This window comes from Bufo bufo, chromosome 4 (assembly GCF_905171765.1).
Source record: "Bufo bufo chromosome 4, aBufBuf1.1, whole genome shotgun sequence".
Classification (NCBI taxonomy): domain Eukaryota; kingdom Metazoa; phylum Chordata; class Amphibia; order Anura; family Bufonidae; genus Bufo; species Bufo bufo.
Window position 1 is genome coordinate 41,375,452 of NC_053392.1, and position 27,609 is coordinate 41,403,060.

A 27,609-nucleotide genomic window follows, 5' to 3' on the forward strand; every position below is an offset into this window, starting at 1 on the left:
CTCCTCCTCGTGGAGCAGAAGTCACAGCCTCCGGGATGACCCTCCCTTCTCCTTTCTGGCTCCCGTTCCTTTCCCTTGGCAAGAAAATGGCAGGATCCGCTACATCCATGCCAGTATGGTCCGTTGCCAACTGTACATTGCTTGCACTGGAAGACAACCAGGGATGGTGTCCTCTCCATTTAAACACATTGGCCTCATACTTTACATAACAGGATCCCTGCGAGCTGGAAGACGATGACATTGTTCCTTCCGCTCCTTGGCTCGCGGATAAACGCTCAGAGTACGAGGATTGCACAGAAGCAAAGTTAGGAACGCAGCAGTGCCAAAAAGTGAGGGGGAGGCGAAAATATGAATGGGGAGAAGCGGGAAGGGCTGATTGCATGGGATATGACATGGAAGTAGTACTGTGCGGGGTCTATAGGTACAGGATAAGACGTCCTGAGAATTACACCCTCTCTATATGACATGGAAGTAGTACTGTGCGGGGTCTATAGGTACAGGATAAGACGTCCGGAGAATTACACCCTCTCTATATGACATGGAAGTAGTACTGTGCGGGGTCTATAGGTACAGGATAAGACGTCCGGAGAATTACACCCTGTATATATGACATGGAAGTAGTACTGTGCGGGGTATATAGGTACAGGATAAGACGTCCGGAGAATTACACCCTCTCTATATGACATGGGAAGTAGTACTGTGCGGGGTCTATAGGTACAGGATAAGACGTCCGGAGAATTACACCCTGTATATATGACATGGAAGTAGTACTGTGCGGGGTATATAGGTACAGGATAAGACGTCCGGAGAATTACACCCTCTCTATATGACATGGGAAGTAGTACTGTGGGGGGTCTATAGGTACAGGATAAGATGTCCTGAGAATTACACCCTGTATATATGACATGGGAAGTAGTACTGTGCGGGGTCTATAGGTACAGGATAAGACGTCCGGAGAATTACACCCTCTCTATATGACATGGGAAGTAGTACTGTGCGGGGTCTATAGGTACAGGATAAGACGTCCGGAGAATTACACCCTCTCTATATGACATGGGAAGTAGTACTGTGCGGGGTCTATAGGTACAGGATAAGACGTCCTGAGAATTACACCCTGTATATGACATGGAAGTAGTACTGTGCGGGGTCTATAGGTACAGGATAAGACGTCCGGAGAATTACACCCTCTCTATATGACATGGGAAGTAGTACTGTGCGGGGTCTATAGGTACAGGATAAGACGTCCGGAGAATTACACCCTGTATATATGACATGGAAGTAGTACTGTGCGGGGTCTATAGGTACAGGATAAGACGTCCGGAGAATTACACCCTCTCTATATGACATGGAAGTAGTACTGTGCGGGGTCTATAGGAACAGGATAAGACGTCCGGAGAATTACACCCTGTATATATGACATGGAAGTAGTACTGTGCGGGGTCTATAGGTACAGGATAAGACGTCCGGAGAATTACACCCTCTATATATGACATGGGACGTAGTACTGTGCGGGGTCTATAGGTACAGGATAAGACGTCCGGAGAATTACACCCTCTCTATATGTGACATGGGAAGTAGTACTGTGCGGGGTCTATAGGTACAGGATAAGACGTCCGGAGAATTACACCCTGTATATATGACATGGGAAGTAGTACTGTGCGGGGTCTATAGGTACAGGATAAGACGTCCGGAGAATTACACCCTCTCTATATGTGACATGGGAAGTAGTACTGTGCGGGGTCTATAGGTACAGGATAAGACGTCCGGAGAATTACACCCTGTATATATGACATGGGAAGTAGTACTGTGCGGGGTCTATAGGTACAGGATAAGACGTCCGGAGAATTACACCCTCTATATATGACATGGGAAGTAGTACTGTGCGGGATCTATAGGTACAGGATAAGAAGTCCTGAGAATTACACCCTCTATATATGACATGGGAAGTAGTACTGTGCGGGGTCTATAGGTACAGGATAAGACGTCCTGAGAATTACACCCTCTCTATATGACATGGGAAGTAGTACTGTGCGGGGTCTATAGGTACAGGATAAGACGTCCTGAGAATTACACCCTCTCTATATGACATGGGAAGTAGTACTGTGCGGGGTCTATAGGTACAGGATATAGGTGCATATATATAGAGGGTAGGTTGTACTGTGCATGTACAGGTGGTAGGTTGTACTGTGCATGTATAGGGGGTAGGTTGTACTGTGCATACTTAGAAGTAAGTTGTGCTGTGCATGTATAGGGGGTAGGTCATACTATGCATACATAGGAGTAGTTTGTACTGTGCATATAGATGGTAGGTTGCACTGTGCATATATAGGTGGTAGGTTGTACTGTGCACGTGTAGGTGGTAGGTTACACACTGGGTTTGCACAGTGAAAGGAAGCAGACAGGATAAGTCGGGGGCTCTCACAGCTGATCCTCCGTTGTGGATGTCACTGTTATGGGGGCACTGTGGACGTCACTGTTATGGGGGCACTGTGGATGTCACGGTTATGGGGGCACTGTGGATGTCACTGTTATGGGAGCACTGTGGATGTCACTGTTATGGGGGCACTGTGGATGTCACTGTTATGGGGGCACTGGGGATGTCACTGTTATGGGGGCGCTGTGGATGTCACTGTTATGGGGCACTGTGGATGTCACTGTTATGGGGGCACTGGGGATGTCACTGTTATGGGGCACTGTGGATGTCACTGTTATGGGGGCGCTGTGGATGTCACTGTTATGGGGGACACTGTGTATGTCACTGTTATGGGGCACTGTGGATGTCACTGTTATGGGGCACTGTGGATGTCACTGTTATGGGAGCACTGTGGATGTCACTGTTATGGGGGCGCTGTGGATGTCACTGTTATGGGGCACTGTGGATGTCACTGTTATGGGGGCACTGGGGATGTCACTGTTATGGGGCACTGTGGATGTCACTGTTATGGGGGTGCTGTGGATGTCACTGTTATGGGGGCACTGTGGATGTCACTGATATAGGGGCACTGGGGATGTCACTGTTATGGGGCACTGTGGATGTCACTGTTATGGGAGCACTGTGGATGTCACTGTTATGGGGGTGCTGTGGATGTCACTGTTATGGGGGTGCTGTGGATGTCACTGTTATGGGGCACTGGGGATGTCACTGTTATGGGGGCGCTGTGGATGTCACTGTTATGAGGCACTGGGGATGTCACTGTTATGGGGGCGCTGTGGATGTCACTGTTATGGGGGCGCTGTGGATGTCACTGTTATGGTGGCGCTGTGGATGTCACTGTTATGGGAGGCACTGTGGATGTCACTGTTATGAGGCACTGGGGATGTCACTGTTATGGGGGCACTGTAAATGTCACTGTTATGGGGGCACTGTGGATGTCACTGTTATGGGGGCACTGTGGATGTCACTGTTATGGGGGCACTGTGGATGTCACTGTTATGGGGGCACTGTGGATGTCACTGTTATGGGGGCACTGTGGATGTCACTGTTATGGGAAACACTGTGGATGTCACTGTTATGGGGGCACTGTGGATGTCACTGTTATGGGGGCACTGTGGATGTCACTGTTATGGGAAACACTGTGGATGTCACTGTTATGGGGGCACTGTGGATGTCACTGTTATGGGGGACACTGTGGATGTCACTGTTATGGGGGCACTGTGGATGTCACTGTTATGGGGGCGCTGTGGATGTCACTGTTATGGGGGACACTGTGTATGTCACTGTTATGGGGCACTGTGGATGTCACTGTTATGGGGGGCACTGTGGATGTCACTGTTATGGGAGCACTTTGGATGTCACTGTTATGGGGGCACTTTGGATGTCACTGTTATGGGGGCACTGTGAATGTCACTGTTATGGGGGCACTGTGGATGTCACTGTTATGGGGGCGCTGTGGATGTCACTGTTATGGGGCACTGGGGATGTCACTGTTATGGGGGCACTGTGGATGTCACTGTTATGGGGGGCACTGTGGATGTCACTGTTATGGGGGACACTGTGGATGTTACTGTTATGGGGGACACTGTGGATGTTACTGTTATGGGGGACACTGTGGGTGTCACTGTTATGGGGGCACTGGGGATGTCACTGTTATGGGGGCACTGGGGATGTCACTGTTATGGGGGCGCTGTGGATGTCACTGTTATGGGGGCGCTGTGGATGTCACTGTTATGGGGGCGCTGTGGATGTCACTGTTATGGGGGCGCTGTGGATGTCACTGTTATGGGGGCGCTGTGGATGTCACTGTTATGGGGGCACTTTGGATGTCTCTGTTATGGGGGCACTTTGGATGTCACTGTTATGGGGGCACTTTGGATGTCACTGTTATGGGGGCACTTTGGATGTCACTGTTATGGGGGCACTTTGGATGTCACTGTTATGGGAATTTAGGGGCCCCCCTATGTAGGGGCACTCTGGAGTTATGGGGCCCTAGCTGCCTGTATACTCTTCCCTGCCCGTACATGCCACTGGACTACATAAGTGTTAGGATGCACAGATTTGTATACAGAGCCTAGGGGAGGACTGAGGGGCCCCGGGGCCACAGACTGATGAGAGGCACATCCCCTGTACAACTCTTCTCCGAGGGGGAGATTTACCAACAGAAGTGCCCGGGAAACATGGCACTTTTACCCATAGCAACCAGTGACTGCTAGGCAGGGCGTGGAGGGAATATTTCGGGAGCGGTGCCAGGCTGTGGCATTTGGTGACATTACAATGAGCACCTCCATATGCCGGCACAGATGTAGAGGAAGGTCACCGGGCGGCCATGCTGTCAGCCCTCCGGCCAAATCTGATGCTAATAACTAAGAGCAAATACATTTTTGTTTTCCCCTCTGGTGAGGATGGCGGGCGGCCAGGGGAACACCAGCTGTGGGACCCCCGACGCTGAAAACAGTCTCCTTCTACAGAAAACTGTGCAGCAGAGCAGGGGCCCCCGCCCAGCTGGAATGTAATCCTTCCTGGTGCCGAGTTCTGACCCTCCGAGGGCCCAGCCACCAGCCAGGGCCACATCAATGCCTAAAGTGCTCCAGCAATAGGGGAACTAGAACCCTCAGCATGCCCCAAAAACCCAACGTTCTGCTCAGTGAAATCAATAGGGGAACTACAACCCTCAGCATGCCACGAAAAACCCAAGGTCCTGCTCATTGCAATCAATAGGGGAACCACAACCCTCAGCATGCCACGAAAACTCATGGTCCTGCTCATTGCAATCAATAGGGGAACTACAACCCTCAGCATGCCACGAAAAACCCAAGGTCCTGCTCATTGCAATCAATAGGGGAACCACAACCCTCAGCATGCCACGAAAACTCATGGTCCTGCTCATTGCAATCAATAGGGGAACTACAACCCTCCGAATTCCCCCGAAAACCCAATGTCCTACTAAGTGCAATCAACAGGGGAACTACAACTCTCAGCATGCCCAAAAAAGGCCAACACCCTTCTTAGCGCAAAGTTAACAACAAACAGTGTTCTGGTTATTGAAGGGCTACAACTCTCAGCATGACTGGAAAATGCAATATACCTCTCAGTGCAGTACTACAACTCTCAGCATCCAATGTCATGCTCAGTGCAGTCTTGTGTTAGTGGCAAATAATGTTCTAGTTATTGAAGAACTACAATTCTCAGCATGCTCTGCCAGCCTTTCTATACGTCTATACACCTCACAGGATTAGCACACATCTCTCCTGAAATGCTCTGTGCTGCAGAGGACTCAGCCCCTCCTGCATGTATGACAGTCTGCACTCTCACAAGTCTTTTCAATAAAAACTGGCTAGAGATCTTCAGTCAAGTTTGCATTTTTTTGCAATAAGCTGGTCACAAGGTGACACCACAATGTAAGATCAGTGACCACAAGGTGGCGCCACTATAGTAAGATCAGTGACCACAAGGTGGCGCCACTATAGTAAGATCGGCGACCATAAGGTAGTGCCACTATGGTAAGATCAGTGACCACAAGGTGGCGCCACTATAGTAAGATCAGTGACCACAAAGTGGCGCCACTATAGTAAGATCGGTGACCACAAGGTGGCGCCACTATAGTAAGATCGGTGATCACAAGGTGGCGCCACTATGGAAAGATCAGTGACCACAAGGTGGCACCACTATAGTAAGATCGGCGACCATAAGGTGGTGCCACTATGGTAAGATCAGTGACCACAAGGTGGCGCCACTATAGTAAGATCGGCGACCATAAGGTAGTGCCACTATGGTAAGATCAGTGACCACAAGGTGGCGCCACTATAGTAAGATCAGTGACCACAAAGTGGCGCCACTATAGTAAGATCGGTGACCACAAGGTGGCGCCACTATAGTAAGATCGGTAAACACAAGGTGGCGCCACTATGGAAAGATCAGTGACCACAAGGTGGCGCCACTATAGTAAGATCGGCGACCATAAGGTAGTGCCACTATGGTAAGATCAGTGACCACAAGGTGGCGCCACTATAGTAAGATCAGTGACCACAAAGTGGCGCCACTATAGTAAGATCGGTGACCACAAGGTGGCGCCACTATAGTAAGATCGGTGATCACAAGGTGGCGCCACTATGGAAAGATCAGTGACCACAAGGTGGCACCACTATAGTAAGATCGGCGACCATAAGGTGGTGCCACTATGGTAAGATCAGTGACCACAAGGTGGCGCCACTATAGTAAGATCAGTGACCACAAAGTGGCGCCACTATAGTAAGATCGGTGACCACAAGGTGGCGCCACTATAGTAAGATCGGTGATCACAAGGTGGCGCCACTATAGTAAGATCGGTGATCACAAGGTGGCGCCACTATAGTAAGATCGGTGATCACAAGGTGGCGCCACTATAGTAAGATCGGTGATCCCAAGGTGGCGCCACTATGGAAAGATCAGAGCTTATAAACATGCAGAACAGTCCAAGTCGAGATTCATTGAAGCAAGAAATTGAAATTGATTTGTGAACATCTTGTGGGACGGACTTTTTCATTTAAAGAGCACTTGTCCCTGAAAATCTTAATCTTTTACCTTATCTGTTCCTGGGAAAGCTGGGTGACAACCACTATGGTCCGTCCAGACTCCTAAGTGACAAATCAGTCCAGTTATGGATCTGGGGATACGTCGTTACATAACTTGACATATTTGCCATTCAGGAGAGTGAGAAAATTGGTTGACTACTCCTGTGTTTTAAACAGAATGATGCCTATTGGTTGTCACCCAGCTTTCCCAGGAAGAGATATAGCAGAGAAGAGGACCACGCCATGATTTCAGTGATGTTATAGATGTGACTGATATCAGCTGCTTCTCCTGTAATGTTACTGACAATTATTTTAGGATGAGTGTCCCTTTAAGACTTAAAGGGGTGTTCCAATTTTACGTAATGAAGCTCAATCTACAACTTTCTAATATACTGTTAGAACTTTTAGAACTTTCAATAGGCAATGTGTTAATTCTTCACCATTTTCAAGAGCTCTACTTGCTGTCAGTGAATGAGGACACTTGTCTGCACACAGCTGGTCCTTCTCTCATCTGAGAAGTGATACAATGGTATCCAGTGTAGACAATGGAGCTCAGCACATCAGTCTCTCTGCTACAATGTATCAGTCTGGAGTCACAAAGCATTGTCCGCACTGGATACAATTGTATCACTTCCCAGCTGTGTACAGGTTTACAAGAAATATATTAGAGAACTGCAAAACTTTTCATTTAAATAGGGATTAAGCTTTGCTAACCTAAACCCGGGGACCCCCTTTAAAGGGAAGGCGTGGCTACAGAATGGGGCGGAGCCTAGACCTTGTACAGGTTGACCCTGACCTTGTTTCTTCTTCTTCAGCTGCTGGATCTGGTCCATCCTTTTGATTAGGATTTTGCATTTGTCCGGTTTGACACTGAAGTTGTCGATGTCCCCGATATTTGCTGAGAGAAGCTCGGCCAGCTCCTCCAGGTATTTGTTTTCTTGCTCTCGCCGACGCTTTTCATTACTACAGGAGAGAAAAAAGAGAAAAACAGGTGAAAACTGGAGATTAGCAGGTTACCCTCCCCCTCCTGAGCATATGTCACGCCTCTAGGATGAAAGGCAATCTAAACTGGGACTGCTGGCTGAACTGGGACCACTGGCTTGACTGGGACTGCTGGCTAAACTAGGACCGCTGGCTGAACTGGGGCCGCTGGCCAGTGGCGTACATAGAGAAGTAAGGATCAAACCAGGCCCCCCACACAGGACAGAAGGGTTTCCGCCTAAACCCCTTTCGAGGACCCTTGGGCCATTTTTCCACTGCCTCGTTTGCTAAAAGTCCTGACCGAGTTTTCACCCCCAGTAGAAGAGGAGATGATCCCAACTAAGGCTGGGCCCCATCTTGCCCTGGGCCCCATAGCAGTCACATGGTCTGCCGCTATGGTAGGTACGCCCTTGCCACTCGCTAAACCAAGACTGTTAACTGAACTGGGACTGCTGAGTGAAGTGGGGATGCTGGCTGTACTAGAACTGTTGGTTGAACTAGGACTGCTGCCAGAACTAGGACTGCTCGCTGAACCAAGAGTGCTGCCTGAACCGGGACTGTTGACTGAACTGGGACTGCTGCCAGTACTGGGGTTGCTAGCTGAACTGGGACTGCTGCCTCAATTGGGACTGCTGCCTTAATTGGGACTGCTGCCTGAACTGGGACTAGTGCCTGAACTGTGACTGCTGCCTGAACTGTGACTGCTGCCTGAACTGTGACTAGTGCCTGAACTGGGACTAGTGCCTGAACTGGGACTGCTGCCTGAACTGTGACTGCTGCCTGAACTGGGACTAGTGCCTGAACTGGACCTAGTGCCTGAACTGTGACTGCTGCCTGAACTGGGACTAGTGCCTGAACTGGACCTAGTGCCTGAACTGGACCTAGTGCCTGAACTGTGACTGCTGCCTGAACTGGGACTAGTGCCTGAACTGGGACTAGTGCCTGAACTGGACCTAGTGCCTGAACTGTGACTGCTGCCTGAACTGGGACTAGTGCCTGAACTGTGACTGCTGCCTGAACTGGGACTAGTGCCTGAACTGGGACTGCAACTAACATCCAGAATAACATAATCACATGGGTATACCAAAATATGATTACAAATCACCAGACATTTTGAGGCTTCCCCCAGAAACAGCCTCGTATGTCCCCCTTTCTTATTCGTATTTTCATAAACCACGTCCCTGTAAAGTCTGGACTGTGGGAGAAATCACATGACTAATGAAAGGGGGGGTATGCAAGACTGACAGATCACTGCCCCCTGCAAGATCACACACCTCTCCTGAAATACTCAGTGCTGCTGGGAGAACCTTGCTCAAAATCAAAAGAGAAAAAGCCTCAAAAATGGACAAAAAGTCCTAAACTCCTTGAGGTTTTCATGCCACAGGTAGACAGGACTTTTTCACAACTATATATCTTTCTTCATTGACGTGTAAGGACCTAACACTTCTAACTGCTGAGGGTTTGCTACAATATATTCAGTCTAGGCAATCCTGTGCTATAACGTATCAGTGATGGTAAAAAGCTTCAGTCAGCAATCCTGGCTGTTCAGCTCACAGAGGATTGATACAAGGCTCGATACAATTGTAACAAACCCTCAGCCGTGTGAAATATCAGGTGTGTACGCTTGCGACCTTTGAATGCAAACAAGCATGTCATTAATCACTGATAGAAAGCAGGTTACGGCAGCAAGACCCCCACCCATCAGGCTTTAAAGGGGTTGTCCCAAGAGTCCGTGATAGGTGGGACTCACAGCCTCCTCCCATTGTATGTGTGATTTCACGCTGGAGGTAACTGGGAGCTGTTCGCTGTGTGTGTCGGACTCTATGCCCCTATCTGTAATTTACGATACGGCACATAGGTAGGTTAGCGTTAGGTCCCGTGTCACATTGAGATACCTTGACGGGGTGCGCGGGCTCCGGTATGTTCTAATATATTGGCGAAAGTCTCATTTTAATATCAGTGTGAGGGTTTAGCCATATATTGTCAATTGCATTTACCATTGTGGTGCACCATTTTAGGGCTCATGCCCACAAACGTAAGCTCCCGGTGCCCATACTGGGTCCGCATTGACTTGAATGAGTCCGTGATCCGCAACACAAAACCCGAAGAAAGAACTTCACCTATCTTTCGCAGAGCGGAAGCACAGATCGGAAGCCCAAGGAAGCATTACGAAGCGATCCGTGTCTCCGCACCGCAAAAAGATAGAACATGTCCTATATTTCGCCATATCTTGCGGATTGCCATGGGTGCAAATCCACAAATAGCGGTCCACGGCCCTTACCCTCGTGTGCATGAGCCCTTAAACTTATACCCTAATCCACAGGATAGCGGATAAGCGTCTGATCAGTGCAGGACTCACTGCCGCTGATCACAAGAACAAGGGTCCTGTGCCCCCCATATGAATGGGGCGGTGGTCAAGCACTTTATTCAATCAATCCATCCAGTACATCAGCTGTCCAAGTAACGTGCCCGTTGGCAACTGTTACGTTTCTGTGCCTTCATTTGGAAGAATGTAACTGTCAAGATTGTAAACCTGCAAAACGTGACGTTTTGTTTTCTGCAAAAATTGGCACATTCCCTTTAAGTACACATCTATTAGATAAATTACATTTTTAACATTTTTTTTAAAACCCACTGGGAGAGGGTGGTCCTTTGAGGAAGCACAGTTCTTATCCTAATGGCTGAGTTCATCCTCCTCATCAGATGAGCGAGTAATTACATCACAGGCAGGTAAGTGGCTCAGGATTAAGGCCGGGCAGCTGCGGATAATTGTCAGCGCAGGTCGGCCACATGGGATCGAGCTCCGTCTCCTCGTATTACACATAGGCTAGTGACCCACTTCTTCTGCCTCATTTATGTAATGTCACTAGCGAGTTCAGTTACATGACACATTCATCGTGGGCGCCAGGAGATTGCTCGCCATGGGGACTGGAAAAGGTCGCGCTGCGCACGGCCGTCCGCCACTTCTACTAACGAGGGCATATTAACGAAATCAGCGAAAACGGGATAATCTAAAAAAAAACACCTGAACGTAGTTTTACAAAAATCAGATTAATACGGCCTAAAGAAATGAGTGGTTTGAGGCTTGAGCCCTGCCAAGCTTCCTCGCCCCGTCAGGACTGTAACCATAGCAACTAGAACTCCTTACAAGACTCAAAGGCCGAGGAGCAGGGCAGCCATGTGTCCTATGCCATCTCAGCTGGCACTAGTAATCAGATTTTCCTTTAAACATACATTAAAGGAGAAAGACCACGTTCCTATCAATATCTGCTTGTCCAGGACATAAAAAACAAAGCTGAACTTAGTTTTGGGGGCGACCCAAAGCTTGCACCCCAGGAAACTGTCAGTGTTTTTTAGGGACGGTCTGGGAATTTGAGCACTGTATGACTGACTATTATTTGGGCACTATGTGGGAAACCATCAGGGGTGGGCACCAGTAGATCTGATGTTCCGATCTGCCACTTCTTATATTAAGATCAATAGGATGTCCGTGTCATGTGACTTTACTTATTTATCAATGCGTTTAAGGGTAGTTGCCCTTTAAATTGAGTGTTTGCTTGTTTGTCAGCTGATCGCTGGGCAACTTTACACAGGCAGCGATCAGGCGCGATCATTCAAAATTTTGACCGTTTGCCTGATCACCAGCTGGGTAGAAAGGTAGTTGTTCGGGATTTTCATATTGAAGGTCTATCCTCAGTATAGGTCATCAATATAAGATTGGCGGGAGTCCTGGCACATCCGTTGATCAGCCGTACATCGTCTAGTGGCTGTGCTTGGTACTGCAGCTCAGCCTCGTTCACTTGTATGGCTGGTTTCAGACGAGGGAGTGTCACGCTCCGGACTCGCAGCGCAGCTCCCGTCCTGACCTCCCGGCACTGCTGGGGTCGCATAGCATTATATTGATTTATGATGCTATGCAACCCTTAGGCCCTTTGACACGGGCGAGTTTTCCGCACGGGTGCAATGCGTGAGGTGAACGCATTGCACCCGCACTGAATCCGGACCCATTCATTTCTATGGGGCTGTTCACATGAGAGATTGTTTTCAGGCATCACTTGTGCATTGAGTGAAAATCGCAGCAGGGTCTATATTCAGAATTTTTCACGCAACGCAGGCCCCATAGAAGTGAATGGGGCTGCGTGAAAATCGCAAGCAAGTGCGGATGCGGTGCGATTTTCACGCACGGTTGCTAGGAGACGATCGGGATGGGGACCTGATCTTTAGTATTTCCCCTTATAACATGGTTATAAGGGAAAATAATAGCATTCCTAATACAGAAAGTAAATTAGGGATGGAGGGGTTAAAAAAATAAATAAATAAATAATTAAACTCACCTTAATCCACTTGTTCGCGCTTCCCGGCTCATCTTCTTTCTTCTTCTTTGATGAGCTGGTAGAAAAGGACCTTTGGTGACGACACTGCGCTCATCACATGGTCCATCACATGATCCATCGCCATGGTGATGGATCATGTGACGGACCATGTGATGCGTGCAGTGACGTCACCACAGGTCCTTTTCCTCAAAGAAGAAGCCGGCTGAGCGAACAAGTGGATTAAGGTGAGTTTAATTTTATTCATTTTTTTTAACCCCTCCATCCCTAATTTACTTAAGAATGCTATTATTTTCCCTTATAACCATGTTATAAGGGAAAATAATAATGATCGGGTCCCCATCCCGACAGTCTCCTAGCAACCGTGCGTGAAAATCGCACCGCATCCGCACTTGCTTGCGATTTTCACGCAGCCCCATTCACTTCTATGGGGCCTGCGTTACGTGAAAAACGCACAAAATAAAGCATGCTGCGATTTTCACGCAACGCACAAGTGATGCGTGAAAATCACCGCTCATGTGCACAGCCCCATAGAAATGAATGGGTCGGGATTCAGTGCGGGTGCAATGCGTTCACCTCACACATCGCATCCGCGCGGAAATCTCGCCCGTGTGAAAGAGGCCTAAGGGTTACATAGCATCATAAATCAATATAATGCTATGCGACCCCGGCAGTGCTGGGAGGTCAGGAACGGGTGCTGCGCTGCGAGTCCGGAGCGTGACACTCGCCCGTCTGAAAGGGGCCAATGGGACAGCTGTGCCTAAGCCATGTGAACGATGAACGTGACGTCACTTGCCTAGTAGGAGGCCTGAGCGTTCACAGAGCGCTCTTCAAACGGCTGATCCCCCCCCACCATCGATCTGCTATTGGTGACCTATCCTGAGGGCAGGCCATCAATATCTAAATTCCAGACAGGAGAATAGTACCACGTGCAGCGCTATTCTTCCCAGCCTTTGACGGCAGTGTGAACAGAGCCTAATAGAAGAAAGCGGAAACAATAGAAAAGATGGAATAAACAAATAGAAAGAAAACAACAAATAAATAGAACAAAAATATAAAAAACAAAAATCCACAACAAAATCCTTAAAAAAATGTAACATATTGGATCCTAGGACATAAAAAAGTATATAAAGGTAACTTTTTTTTCATCATTTTGTAGCCGTGATCGGTAGCATTTCGTAACCCCGCTTTTCTAAGGTTCTGAACAGCAAATCTAAGTAGGTGGAGAATGATATGCTGGATGGGGCCCTCAGCACCTGTCGGTGGCACCAGAGCCCGCTGTGCCTGGCACAGTCCTATGTAAGAATGCCGTCCATCACTTCCATGAATGGTCTCATTCTTTGGAAAGGGGATTACCGCCATTACAGGAGGAAGTGGCCATATGGATGCTTCCACCCTGAGAGCGGAGCAGCTGCCCGACACCCAGGGCTGTTCACACACTCCTCGCTAATCGAGCATGGCGCGGACGTTTAATGTATGGGTCACGCTGAATGCAGCCTTTCTCCACACGTCGGCCATGAGCGCCGCGCCGCCTCCTTACCCATCAATGCAACTTGGTATCCCGTGGGTGACTACTCACTTTTGCATGGTGTCACATGGCGAGGCTTTCCTCTTGCGGTCCTGGCTAGCAGGGTCGATCGAGCTGTCCCCAAGACCACTCATTTTGACCTATTTCACACCTGAAAGGAAAAAACAAACAAAAAAAAAAACTTAATGGTCGTGCATCTGGAAGTCAACCTGATTCTTAAAGGGTAGCTCCACTTTTAGTGGTCATTGTGGCCCACAGCACCATACCTTAACTACTTGCTAGTGAGCCACCACAACCTACCACTATTCATTGTGGCCCACTACTGAGCGCTCATTTACAGATCCAAGCCAATGCGATCAGCTCACGTCAAAGAACACTAAAAGTGGAATTCCCCTTTAAGGCCAATTTAACCAGAACCTTTGATCTTGATATAATAAGCATCGTCCTGAGATCAAAGGGGATTTTCAACCCCGGCGTAAGGAAAAGTTCTGCAACATCCTTGTTGTGCTTTGTGTTTTGATTCCTCGACACTCTCAAGATCTCTGCATGCTGTCAGCAAACAGAAACATTCTGGAGGCCCGAAAACCTGTCCTGATTATGAAATCTGTGTCGAAGGCCCCAACGTGTGAGTTGTCACAACCCCTTAGTTTGAGTTGACTAGTCCAGGCTAGGTTTGAGGAGTGCTTCCATCCACTTGCAGCAAGCAGAGGTGTTGAAATGCAAAATTGCGATCCAAAACAAAGGAAAAGCAGTGACCATGACTAGTCCAGGCTAGGTTTAAGGAGTGCTTCCATCCGCTGGCAGCAAGCAGAGGTGTTGAAATGCAAAATTGCGATCCAAAACAAAAGGAAAAGCAGTGACCATGACTAGTCCAGGCTAGGTTTAAGGAGTGCTTCCATCCGCTGGCAGCAAGCAGAGGTGTTGAAATGCAAAATTGCGATCCAAAACAAAAGGAAGAGCAGTGACCAATTAGATCTCAGCTATTTATCAAAAGCAGGGATATGATTGGTTGCTACGATCAACTATTCCGCTTCGCCTATGCACTGGTTTTGCTACATTTTTGTCCCACTGTCCCCCTTCCGCACCTCATCGGGTATTATTACCCATCTGCCCCTGGAATACAAACAACCAGCACTTCTGCAGAACGGGTGACCACCCTGCTTTCCTCAAGAGCAAGAAGGTCCAGAGTAGTCATCTGTAGTGGTCAACCCCCTGTTGCTAGGCAACATTCTAAACATTCTAAACCTAGACAGTTCTGCCCTACCTGATGATTGGTGAGGATTCTCTAATGAAAAATTACTATAAATATTATTATTAATAAAATAAAATATAATCAAATACTCTTATTTGATAAAGGAAGTGCTCCCCTTTAAATAGGTCACAAACAACAGCAACCAGAAACAGAATCAAATAATTTCCCTCTTTGAAGTAACGACCAGGTGTAGAAGAAAAGGAAAACTCCTCATGTAGGGCACATGGCGGCCAGGCCATCCCCGACTGGTATCTATCTCGCTGGCAGCCCCGAAATCAGATCTGTCCACTCCGATGTTACATAAGACGGACTGCAGTGAATGCGGCCTGACAGCTCCTACCCCAGATCTGCTGCAGTTCAAAGCAGCCCAATACCATCGAAGGGCTTGTCACGCTACAGCATCTAATGATCAGCATCTGCTCACACACTGCACCTCGCTGGCTACACAGGAGTCCCCCGCTCCACTGTGCACACAGCATACTCCAATCACATCCAGAGCTGTCATAGAGCTCCCTGCTGCCCCTTCTGGGACAGAGACTGTAGAGAGAGACCACAATATATTTTACTGCCTTATAGGAAATGCAGTAATAGGATATAACCGTTATATTCTTGTACATAGGAGCAGTATTATAGTAGTTATATTCTTGTACACAGGAGCAGTATTATAGTAGTTATATTCTTGTACATAGGAGCAGTATTATAGTAGTTATATTCTTGTACATAGGAGCAGTATTATAGTAGTTATATTCTTGTACATAGGAGCAGTATTATAGTAGTTATAGTCCTGTACATAGGAGCAGTATTATAGTAGTTATATTCTTGTACATAGGAGCAGTATTATAGTAGTTATATTCTTGTACATAGGAGCAGTATTATAGTAGTTATATTCTTGTACATAGGAGCAGTATTATCGTAGTTATATTCTTGTACATAGGAGCAGTATTATAGTAGTTATATTCTTGTACATAGGAGCAGTATTATAGTAGTTATATTCTTGTACATAGGAGCAGTATTATCGTAGTTATATTCTTGTACATAGGAGCAGTATTATAGTAGTTATATTCTTGTACATAGGAGCAGTATTATAGTAGTTATATTCTTATACATAGGAGCAGTATTATAATAGTTATATTCTTGTACATAGGAGCAGTATTATAGCAGTTATATTCTTGTACGTAGGAGGCAGTATTATAGTAGTTATATTGTTGTACATAGGAGGCAGTATTACAGTAGTTATATTCTTGTATGTAGTAGCATTATTATAGTAGTTATATTCTTGTACATAGGAGCAGTATTATAGTAGTTATATTCTTGTACATAGGAGCAGTATTATAGTAGTTATATTCTTATACATAGGAGCAGTATTATAATAGTTATATTCTTGTACATAGGAGCAGTATTATAGTAGTTATATTCTTGTACATAGGAGCAGTATTATAGTAGTAATATTCTTGTACATAGGAGCAGTATTATAGTAGTTATATTCTTGTACATAGGAGCAGTATTATAGTAGTTATATACTTGTACATAGGAGCAGTATTATAGTGGTTATATTCTTGTACATAGGAGTAGTATTATAGTAGTTATATTCTTGTACATAGGAGCAGTATTATAGTAGTTATATTCTTGTACATAGGAGCAGTATTATAGCAGTTATATACTTGTACATAGGAGGCAGTATTATAGTAGTTATATTCTTGTATATAGGAGCAGTATTATAGTAGTTATATTCTTGTATATAGGAGCAGTATTATAGTAGTTATATTCTTGTACATAGGAGGCAGTATTATAGTAGTTATATTCTTGTACATAGGAGCAGTATTATAGTAGTTATATTCTTGTACATAGAAGCAGTATTATAGTAGCTATATTCTTGTACATAGGAGGCAGTATTATAGTAGTTATATTCTTGTACATAGGAGCAGTATTATAGTAGTTATATTCTTGTACATAGAAGCAGTATTATAGTAGTTATATTCTTGTACATAGGAGCAGTATTATAGTAGTTATATTCTTGTACATAGGAGGCAGTATTATAGTAGTTATATTCTTGTACATAGGAGCAGTATTATAGTAGTTATATTCTTGTACACAGGAGCAGTATTATAGTAGTTATATTCTTGTACATAGGAGCAGTATTATAGTAGTTATATTCTTGTACATAGGAGCAGTATTATAGTAGTTATATTCTTGTACATAGGAGCAGTATTATAGTAGTTATAGTCCTGTACATAGGAGCAGTATTATAGTAGTTATATTCTTGTACATAGGAGCAGTATTATAGTAGTTATATTCTTGTACATAGGAGCAGTATTATAGTAGTTATATTCTTGTACATAGGAGCAGTATTATCGTAGTTATATTCTTGTACATAGGAGCAGTATTATAGTAGTTATATTCTTGTACATAGGAGCAGTATTATAGTAGTTATATTCTTGTACATAGGAGCAGTATTATCGTAGTTATATTCTTGTACATAGGAGCAGTATTATAGTAGTTATATTCTTGTACATAGGAGCAGTATTATAGTAGTTATATTCTTATACATAGGAGCAGTATTATAATAGTTATATTCTTGTACATAGGAGCAGTATTATAGCAGTTATATTCTTGTACGTAGGAGGCAGTATTATAGTAGTTATATTGTTGTACATAGGAGGCAGTATTACAGTAGTTATATTCTTGTATGTAGTAGCATTATTATAGTAGTTATATTCTTGTACATAGGAGCAGTATTATAGTAGTTATATTCTTGTACATAGGAGCAGTATTATAGTAGTTATATTCTTATACATAGGAGCAGTATTATAATAGTTATATTCTTGTACATAGGAGCAGTATTATAGTAGTTATATTCTTGTACATAGGAGCAGTATTATAGTAGTAATATTCTTGTACATAGGAGCAGTATTATAGTAGTTATATTCTTGTACATAGGAGCAGTATTATAGTAGTTATATACTTGTACATAGGAGCAGTATTATAGTGGTTATATTCTTGTACATAGGAGTAGTATTATAGTAGTTATATTCTTGTACATAGGAGCAGTATTATAGTAGTTATATTCTTGTACATAGGAGCAGTATTATAGCAGTTATATACTTGTACATAGGAGGCAGTATTATAGTAGTTATATTCTTGTATATAGGAGCAGTATTATAGTAGTTATATTCTTGTATATAGGAGCAGTATTATAGTAGTTATATTCTTGTACATAGGAGGCAGTATTATAGTAGTTATATTCTTGTACATAGGAGCAGTATTATAGTAGTTATATTCTTGTACATAGAAGCAGTATTATAGTAGCTATATTCTTGTACATAGGAGGCAGTATTATAGTAGTTATATTCTTGTACATAGGAGCAGTATTATAGTAGTTATATTCTTGTACATAGAAGCAGTATTATAGTAGTTATATTCTTGTACATAGGAGCAGTATTATAGTAGTTATATTCTTGTACATAGGAGGCAGTATTATAGTAGTTATATTCTTGTACATAGGAGCAGTATTATAGTAGTTATATTCTTGTACATAGGAGCAGTATTATAGTAGTTATATTCTTGTACATAGGGAGCAGTATTATAGTAGTTATATTCTTGTACATAGGGAGCATATTTATTATGAATATTGTGTTACTTTTTAATTATACTACATTGTGCCTTTATTTTAGATAAGTACTTAAAAAGTTTGGTGAGGGTGCTCTCGGCAATGCTACCCCCTCCTCCTTCGTACCACTTCCCGCACACTGGAAGCGGAGTAAAGAGGTTTGATCTATCAGGGGAGAATCTATAAGTGAGATCCCGCGCTCTCTCGCAGCTAATGGACTGGAATCAATAAGAATAAATGGCGTGTTTTATTGCGCTGCAGAACTGTCTGCTACATGTCTTGTGATAAGCACCCGAAATTACCTGCCTTTAATTCTCTTCTTGACCTAGTTGGCATACTGAGGAAATGTTCTCATAGGTCACATGACTGCACCAAACACTTTTTACACTTTAAGATCTGCTTTCATCCACAATGCGCTCGGGAGGGGCTACGGTAAATATCCGCAAATTGATTGACAGGTTAAGAGCTCTTAATATGGGAATATACGAGCCACCTCTAATGAAGTCCATGGGACCTGCATCGATAAGAGCCCCAGACCGTAAGGGGCTTTTAAAAAATCCAGACTGTCCCAGTGGGTTGTGGCGAGGCGTATAGTCCGAAAATGAAAGGAGGTGGCACCATCCAGTAAGGATATGTATATTTACCATTAACCATCTACCTTATAGTTGTCAATTTGTCAGTGCCCCAAAAACTTTCATTGGAAGTATTTGAGAGCAGGGTTAATGTCAGCCACATGCTTCAAGCTAAGGCCTTCATTACAGCTCCTCGGGGGCGGGTACCCAACTTTCTTAACAGTGAAAATGCCCAGAGGGCATATACATTGTGCCATATACAAGTCTGGGAAAGCCTAGTGACGGTCCTTATAGGAGATGTAAGGGCAGCCATATTGGTGACCATTCAGCTTGCGTGGAACCCAATAGAAGAAGACTTTTTGAACCGTCATGCAACTTTAACTTTGGTTTCAGCTAAAAGGAATTTTCCATTGATAGGAAAAAGTTATGTGAATAATAATTAAATAATTACTTTCTATGCGGTAAAAAAATGTAAGATACACAAGGATGGCGTTCCAGGGTCACTTGACTTAAATTGCGTAAAAGTTGCACGAGGGTGAGCAACACTGAGCCAAATAGAATGGAGGTGATAGAATTGATTTACGTGGGACAGACTATGAAGATACACAAGGATGAAACCCTCAGACGTCCCCCCCCTCCCACTTAGTAATGATAGGGATGAAGATGCTCATCAGACTTGAGGGACCCTTGGCAGAAGAGCGCTGTGACAGATATCGCTCGCAGGCCTCGCTGCTGTCAGAGTCACAGATGCTTCAGATCACTCATTCTTCTGTTCATGGGGTATGGCAGCGAGTTTGAGACCTAATTTAAGTACCAACCCAGATGGCCCTTTTTTTTTTTTTTTAAACAACTTCTCTAGAGGCCAAATCCAAATAGACGCTCCAGTTCCACACCATTCTCAAGCTCCCCGCTTGCTGTCAGTGAATGGAAACATGCCATCAGAGGCTGACAACTGGTAGAGACCTAATCATTCTCACAGCTGGTGGTTTGTTCCAATTGCATCCAGTGATCCACAGCACAAGTCTTTCTCTTCTCCCGATTGTTACAATGTATCACTGGGAGTAAAAAGTATCAGTCCCAATTGAGGACTGTCCAGCTGTGAAAGGTATTATTAGGTCGGAGGTAGATGAGAATGTTTCCATTAGTTAACAGTAAGCAGAGATCTTAAAAAATTTGAATGAATGATATTTTTATACAGTTGTACTTCTAGTGTAAAACTAAAAAATATCTGATTAATAAGGCAGTAGTAGGTGGAGATTGGCAGGTTTGAGTCCGAATGTGTCTCCTTGCAGCCCCTCTATCCTCACGATCATACCATTTTGGACCTGATCTAGAGCAGTGATGGCTAACCTCCGTGGTGATACTACGACTCCCAGCATGCTCCATTCGTTTCTATGGAAGTGTGCATCTTGGGAGTTGTAGTTTTACCACAGTTGGAGTGTGGGAGGTTAGCCATCACAGATCTAGAGTCTTAGGGCTCATGCACACGAACAAATTTTCTTTCCGCTTCTGTTCCGGTTTTTTTTGCGGACAGTATGCGGAACCGTTCACTTCAATGGGGGCTGTAGAAAATACAGAAGTTACTCCGTGTGCATTCCGTTTCCTTTGTCCGCATGGCCGTTCCGCAAAAAAGTAGTGCATGTCCTATTATTGTCCGCATATCACGGTCCGAGGCCCCATTCAAGTCAATGGGTCCGCAAAAAAATACGGAACGCACACGGAACACATCCGTATTTAATCCGTATTTTGCGGATCCGATTTTGAATATTTTTCCCCCCCTCACACCTGTTGGCATTATTAATCCGATTTTGAATATTTTTCACCCCCTCATCCCTGTTGGCATTATTAATCCGATTTTGAGTATTTTTCATCCCCTCACACCTGTTGGCATTATTAATCCGATTTTGACTATAATATTTTTTCATGGAGAAACCTCGTTAGCTCCGTGGCAGCCACATGGGTTGTGAACTGGCTTTTCTAGGAACAGACATGATTTTTATCGCCATCTACATCAATGTTCACACACAGAACTGTTGCTGTGGCAGCCAAGCAGGATATGAATGATGATTTGATTTTATGTCCCTAGGCTGAACTACAAAAGGTCAGGAAGTGTTGTCATATGGACATGGGAGAAGGGTTTCCCTGTTTTCCTGTACATAAGGGGCCGTTCTCTAACACCTCCACTTACACAGACTCTTATACACAAGGAGGTTCGATGCAGACATGTCGGCATTTGCTATTTACAAGGGAGCAGCTGTCAGATGAATGACGCCCCGCTGCATGATGGCCCTGTCACAACAAGGAGATTCTTGAGACTGATGAAGGTCCCTGGCAGTGATCAGCAGCAGCAGCAGCGTTTACCAGGAGGGCAAGAGATAATTACCAGAGAATCCTGCAGACAAGGGACTGTAATAAATATTAATTCCTATGAGGACAAGCAGCCAGTTACATCAGGAAAACACATTAAGGGGACATTTGTGCCACAGATCCCCCATAACAGTGTCATCCACAGATCCCCCATAACAGTGTCATCCACAGATCCCCCATAACAGTGTGTCATCCACAGATCCCCCATAACAATGTCATCCACAGATCCTCCATAACAGTGTCATCCACAGATCCCTATAACAGTGTGTCATCCACAGATCTCTCATAACAGTGTCATCCACATATTTCCATAACAGTCTCATCCACAGATCCTCCATAACAGTGTCATCCACAGATCCTCCATAACAGTGTGTCATCCACAGATACCTCATAAAAGTGTCATGCACAGATCCCTCATAACAGTGTCATCCACAGATCCCTCATAACAGTGTCATCCGCAGATCCCTCATAACAGTGCCATCCACAGATCCCTCATAACAGTGTCATCCACAGATCCCTCATAACAGTGTGTCATCCGCAGATCCCTCATAACAGTGCCATCCACAGATCCCTCATAACAGTGTCATCCACAGATCCCTCATAACAGTGCCATCCACAGATCCCTCATAACAGTGTCCTCCACAGATCCCTCATAACAGTGTCATCCACAGATCCCTCATAACAGTGTGTCATCCGCAGATCCCTCATAACAGTGCCATCCACAGATCCCTCATAACAGTGTCATCCACAGATCCCTCATAACAGTGTGTCATCCACAGATCCCTCATAACAGTGTCATCCACAGATTTCCATAACAGTATGTTATCCACAGATCCCCCATAACAGTCTCATCACAGATCCTCCATACCAGTGTCATCCACAAATCCTCTATAACAGTGTGTCCTCCACAGATCCCCCATAACAGTGTCATCCACAGATCCTCCATAACAGTGTGTCCTCCACAGATCCTCCATAACAGTGTCATCCACAGATCCTCCATAACAGTGTGTCCTCCACAGATCCCCCATAACAGTGTCATTCAAATATGCCTCCATCACTGTGTCATCCAGAGATCCCCATAACAGTGCCACACAGAGATCCCCTCCTTAACAGTGTCATCCACAGATCCCCCATAACAGTGTGTCCTCCACAGATCTCCCATAACAGTGTGTTATTCTATTACTAGTGACTTCTTATGAGGTAGAGGGGCCTTTGGGGCCCCTAAGGCCCCAGGCCTAGACTGCTTCCTCTGCACATCCTATAGCTACACCACTGGTCAGCCGTTCTGTCTACAGAAAGGAGAAGAAGTGGAGACAGGTCCCTTTAACAAGACAAATGTTATTACTTAGGAATTATAATAGACATATTACAATTCACAAATCTCGCAATCCAGCCTGGTGCCCCATGTGGCAGATTATCAGCCTCCACTGTGTCGCCCTGCAGCACACCCTCTCGCCTGCTCTAATCCTTCACCACCAGTTTAGGCAGCCGTTACAGATCTTGATGATTTCTCATTCCCTGGGGTTATATCCCAGTCAGATCCTCTGGTGGGGAGGAGTATCCTGTCCAAACCGCAGCTCCAGTGCTTTTCTGGGTGTTTACACTGAATTATTAGGGATTACTGAGCGTGCTGCACCCGCTGCATCCACACTGTGTGATTACAGTGCAATACATGACAGTAACCTGGCAATCAGGGTAATACAAGTGCAGGCATGAAAGGATGGAGACTCCAGGAATATTTTGGGATGAATTTAGTATATGTTAGCCTGCATACTCCAGAGCTGCACTCACTATTCTGCTGGAGGAGTCACTGTGTACATACATTACTTATCCTGTACTGATCCTGAGTTACATCCTGTATTATACTCCAGAGCTGCACTCACTATTCTGCTGGTGGAGTCACTGTGTACATACATTACTTATCCTGTACTGATCCTGAGTTACATCCTGTATTATACTTCAGAGCTGCACTCACTATTCTGCTGGTGCAGTCACTATGTACATACATTACATTACTTATCCTGTACTGATCCTGGGTTACATCCTGTATTATACTCCAGAGCTGTACTCACTATTCTGCTGGTGGACTCACTGTGTACATACATTACATTACTTATCCTGTACTGATCCTGAGTTACATCCTGTATTATACTCCAGAGCTGCACTCACTATTCTGCTGGTGGAGTCACTGTGCACATGGATTACTTATCCTGTACTGATCCTGAGTTCCATCCTGTATTATACTCCAGAGCTGCACTCACTATTCTGCTGGTGGAGTCACTGTGTACATACATTACTTATCCTGTACTGATCCTGAGTTACATCCTGTATTATACTCCAGAGCTGCACTCACTATTCTGCTGGTGCAGTCACTGTGTACATACATTACATTACTTATCCTGTACTGATCCTGAGTTACATCCTGTATTATACTCCAGAGCTGCACTCACTATTCTGCTGGTGCAGTCACTGTGTACATACATTACATTACTTATCCTGTACTGATCCTGAGTTACATCCTGTATTATACTCCAGAGCTGCACTCACTATTCTGCTGGTGGAGTCACTGTGTACATACATTACATTACTTATCCTGTACTGATCCTGAGTTACATCTTGTGTTATACTCCAGAGCTGCACTCACTATTCTGCTGGTGGAGTCACTGTATACATACATTACTTATCCTGTACTGATCCTGAGTTACATCCTGTATTATACTCCAGAGCTGCACTCACTACTCTGCTGGTGCAGTCACTGTGTACATACATTAAATTACTTATCCTGTACTGATCCTGAGTTACATCCTGTATTATACTGCAGAGCTGCACTCACTATTCTGCTGGTGCAGTCACTGTGTACATACATTACATTACTTATCCTGTACTGATCCTGAGTTACATCTTGTGTTATACTCCAGAGCTACACTCACTATTCTGCTGGTGCAGTCACTGTGTACATACATTACATTACTTATCCTGTAATGATCCTGAGTTACATCCTGTATTATACTCCAGAGCTGCACTCACTATTCTGCTGGTGCAGTCACTGTGTACATACATTACATTACTTATCCTGTACTGATCCTGAGTTACATCCTGTATTATACTCCAGAGCTGCACTCACTATTCTGCTGGTGCAGTCACTGTGTACATACATTACTTATCCTGTACTGATCCTGAGTTACATCCTGTATTATACTCCAGAGCTGCACTCACTATTCTGCTGGTGCAGTCACTGTGTACATACATTACATTACTTATCCTGTGCTGATCCTGAGTTACATCTTGTGTTATACTCCAGAGCTGCACTCACTGTCATTGCAGCTCTGGGCCATAATACAGACTGTATCTCAGGATAAGTTCAAGACTCGATCTATGTAATCGATCCTTATGTACACCTCTACATAAGACAATGACAACTTCAGCCCAGCTACATCTGTGAATGCTCCTGGGATGTTGTTTTTGCTTTGTTGTGCCTCACATTTTACTAGAAACCTTTTTATCGTCAGTGCACTAGCCTGTGTCCTAATCCACCAGTTTGTAGGGCTGTAATGGCCAGGATAGTGTTAATTCAATCCTGTCCTGAAAAGAAAGGGGAAGAAATTTCAATGGGTAGTTGCCTAATGGAGTGGAAAGTAGCAGAGCTGTCTGTGCGCAGTGCTGAGAAAGGCCTGGCACAGTACTGCCATGTATTGAACCCTTGGGTCTTCTCTTTGTAATATAATGTAAACCGAGGTCTCAGCTGAAATCCCTGACTACAGAGCAGACCACAAAAGGAAGAATTGTTCGCTGCGGTTTTAAGCCCGCTTACACCATCACAGCCCTACCAAGATGCAGAAAACAGGCCTCAAATGACCCTACACTAATAAAAATGCCCACAGCGGGCACAGGACATAACCTGGCAGCAGGGAATCCTGCAGAAAACATCAGCCCTACTCCAAAGTATGAAACAGATGAATGGGTCACATAACATTTTGGGGCTGGAACAAGTGTACTGTGGACCTGACTTTTTGAGAATAGGCAGATTTCCCTCCGGTACCCTCTGCATTCACAGGTCTACAATCTGCAGGACTGAATACAACAAAGGTTGAAGCTTTTTTCCATGAGTCATCTAAGTTCAGCCAGAAATTTCGTTCCTGACTTTGCGTTGACTGACAGTAGATAATCTGGCCCGAGCAGGGACCAGATGGTGTGTGGTCCTCATCAGTATTCACGCTGTTCACACACAGAATAATCAAGAATGACTGCATAGGGTCTAACTCTGGTATATCTGATGACAGCCAGGCTGGAGAACGTGTCCCAAGTGGGCGGAAGGACCACTTATATGATCACCGATGAGACCAGAGGCAAGGAGGCCCTAAAGTAATCATTAAATTATGTCTCACTTATTGTACTGGTTAACCTTACCTCATCCCTAACCATCCAGGATAGGAGAGCTTGGTGCATGTTTGCCCCCATCTTTTTTCCATGATGCTTGGATTAATGTCCAAAGTTGAACAGACCCATGCACAAGTTCTCACCACCCATTAAAATATGGGAAGAAGTCACCCAGGGCTGGGTTCCATCACCCAGGAACCCATGGGCATCCTACACTTTTGAATAAGACCTTTTGTTCCCACCCAACCACCAACCATTTGCATTCACGTTTGTTTGTCATTTACATGGACATGAGACACACCACTCTAAATGCCTAGACAATGGCAACTTTTCCCACACTTTCTGGAAACTTTCGGTTACACAAATGTCGAAGGTTTTCGTTTTAACCAAATTTGTTTCTTATAGTCAACTTTACATTAAAATTGTAGATCTTGTAATTGAGGAGTATCCCACCCTCATGCAGAAGATACACTATATCACGAGAACCGCGTGGTGGTCACATTACCCTGGAGGCCATTCTTCCAGGCTTAAAAGTAGGACAACAACAGTTGTTAATTAACCACTAAAATACCCTCCCCAGAAACAGCAGTGACCAGTGAACCAAGATCTCCTTAGGTGGATGGAAGTGGAAACTTCATACAGACCGATATCACCCTGAATGTTACATTATCTGCTTGAGCTTCGAATCAAAGGGGAGTAATGGGGACACCATCATTGTAATTACTAGAGGTGGTACCAGATCGCAGACTCACACTGATGCCATCTTCTAGCACAACAGAGGTCCTCAATCTACACTGAACAAAAATATGAACGCAACACTTTCGGTTTTGCTCCCATTTTGCATGAGCTGTTAGAAGTTAACATGGTGGCTCATGATCTGGGTCCACCACTAGTCATTACAGTGGTAAGTGTCATGGCTTTCATTTCATAAAATGTCCTTTGGTTGACAGCTTGGAAATTTTATATTGTTGACTGGAGCTCCATCAAGGTTCATAGATGTAATGAATGAGAATGGATTGGTCATGTTGGATGTTTTTGGTCAACCTTCTGGAGCCGTGTGACTCCCTATGTTCTCCTTCAGCCAAATTCTGTGGCAAGTGATTGGGCCAGTGTATTTCCATAGGCATTCCCTACTCCTGTGATGTACACAAAATGTGGCTTCAGACCTAAAACATACACTGAACAAAAATATAAACGCAACACTTTCGGTTTTGCTCCTATTTTGCATGAGCTGAACTCAAAGATCTGAAACATTTTCTACATACATAAAAGACCCATTACTCTCAAATATTGTTCACAAATCTGTCTAAATCTGTGTTAGTGAGCGCTTCTCCTTTGCTGAGGTAATCCATCCCACCTCACAGGTGTGGCATATCAAGGTGCTGATTAGACAACATGAATATTGCACAGGTGTGCCTTAGACTGCCCACAATCAAAGGACACTCTGAAATGTGCAGTTTGATCACACAGCACAATGCCACAGATGTCGCAACGTTTGAGGGAGCGTGCAATTGGCATGCTGACTGCAGGAATGTCTACCAGAGCTGTTGCCCGTGCAATGAATGTTCATTTCTCTACCATAAGCCGTCTCAAAAGGCGTTTCAGAG

At 44.8% G+C, this 27,609-nt stretch overlaps 1 protein-coding gene across 5 annotated transcripts in view; it reads right to left on the bottom strand.

Annotated features, from left to right (window-relative positions):
* NCOA1 (nuclear receptor coactivator 1) overlaps positions 1–27,609 on the bottom strand; it is a 345,294-nt gene that overhangs the window by 93,149 nt on the left and 224,536 nt on the right. For all 5 annotated transcript variants that reach the window (XM_040427133.1, XM_040427136.1, XM_040427135.1 and 2 more), the window contains 2 exons: positions 13,879–13,978; positions 7,784–7,950 (listed from right to left, as the gene is read on the bottom strand). In XM_040427133.1, coding sequence (XP_040283067.1) covers positions 7,784–7,950; positions 13,879–13,961 — 250 coding nt within the window. In that variant the 5' untranslated portion in view covers positions 13,962–13,978. The remainder of the gene's footprint in view (positions 1–7,783; positions 7,951–13,878; positions 13,979–27,609) is intronic.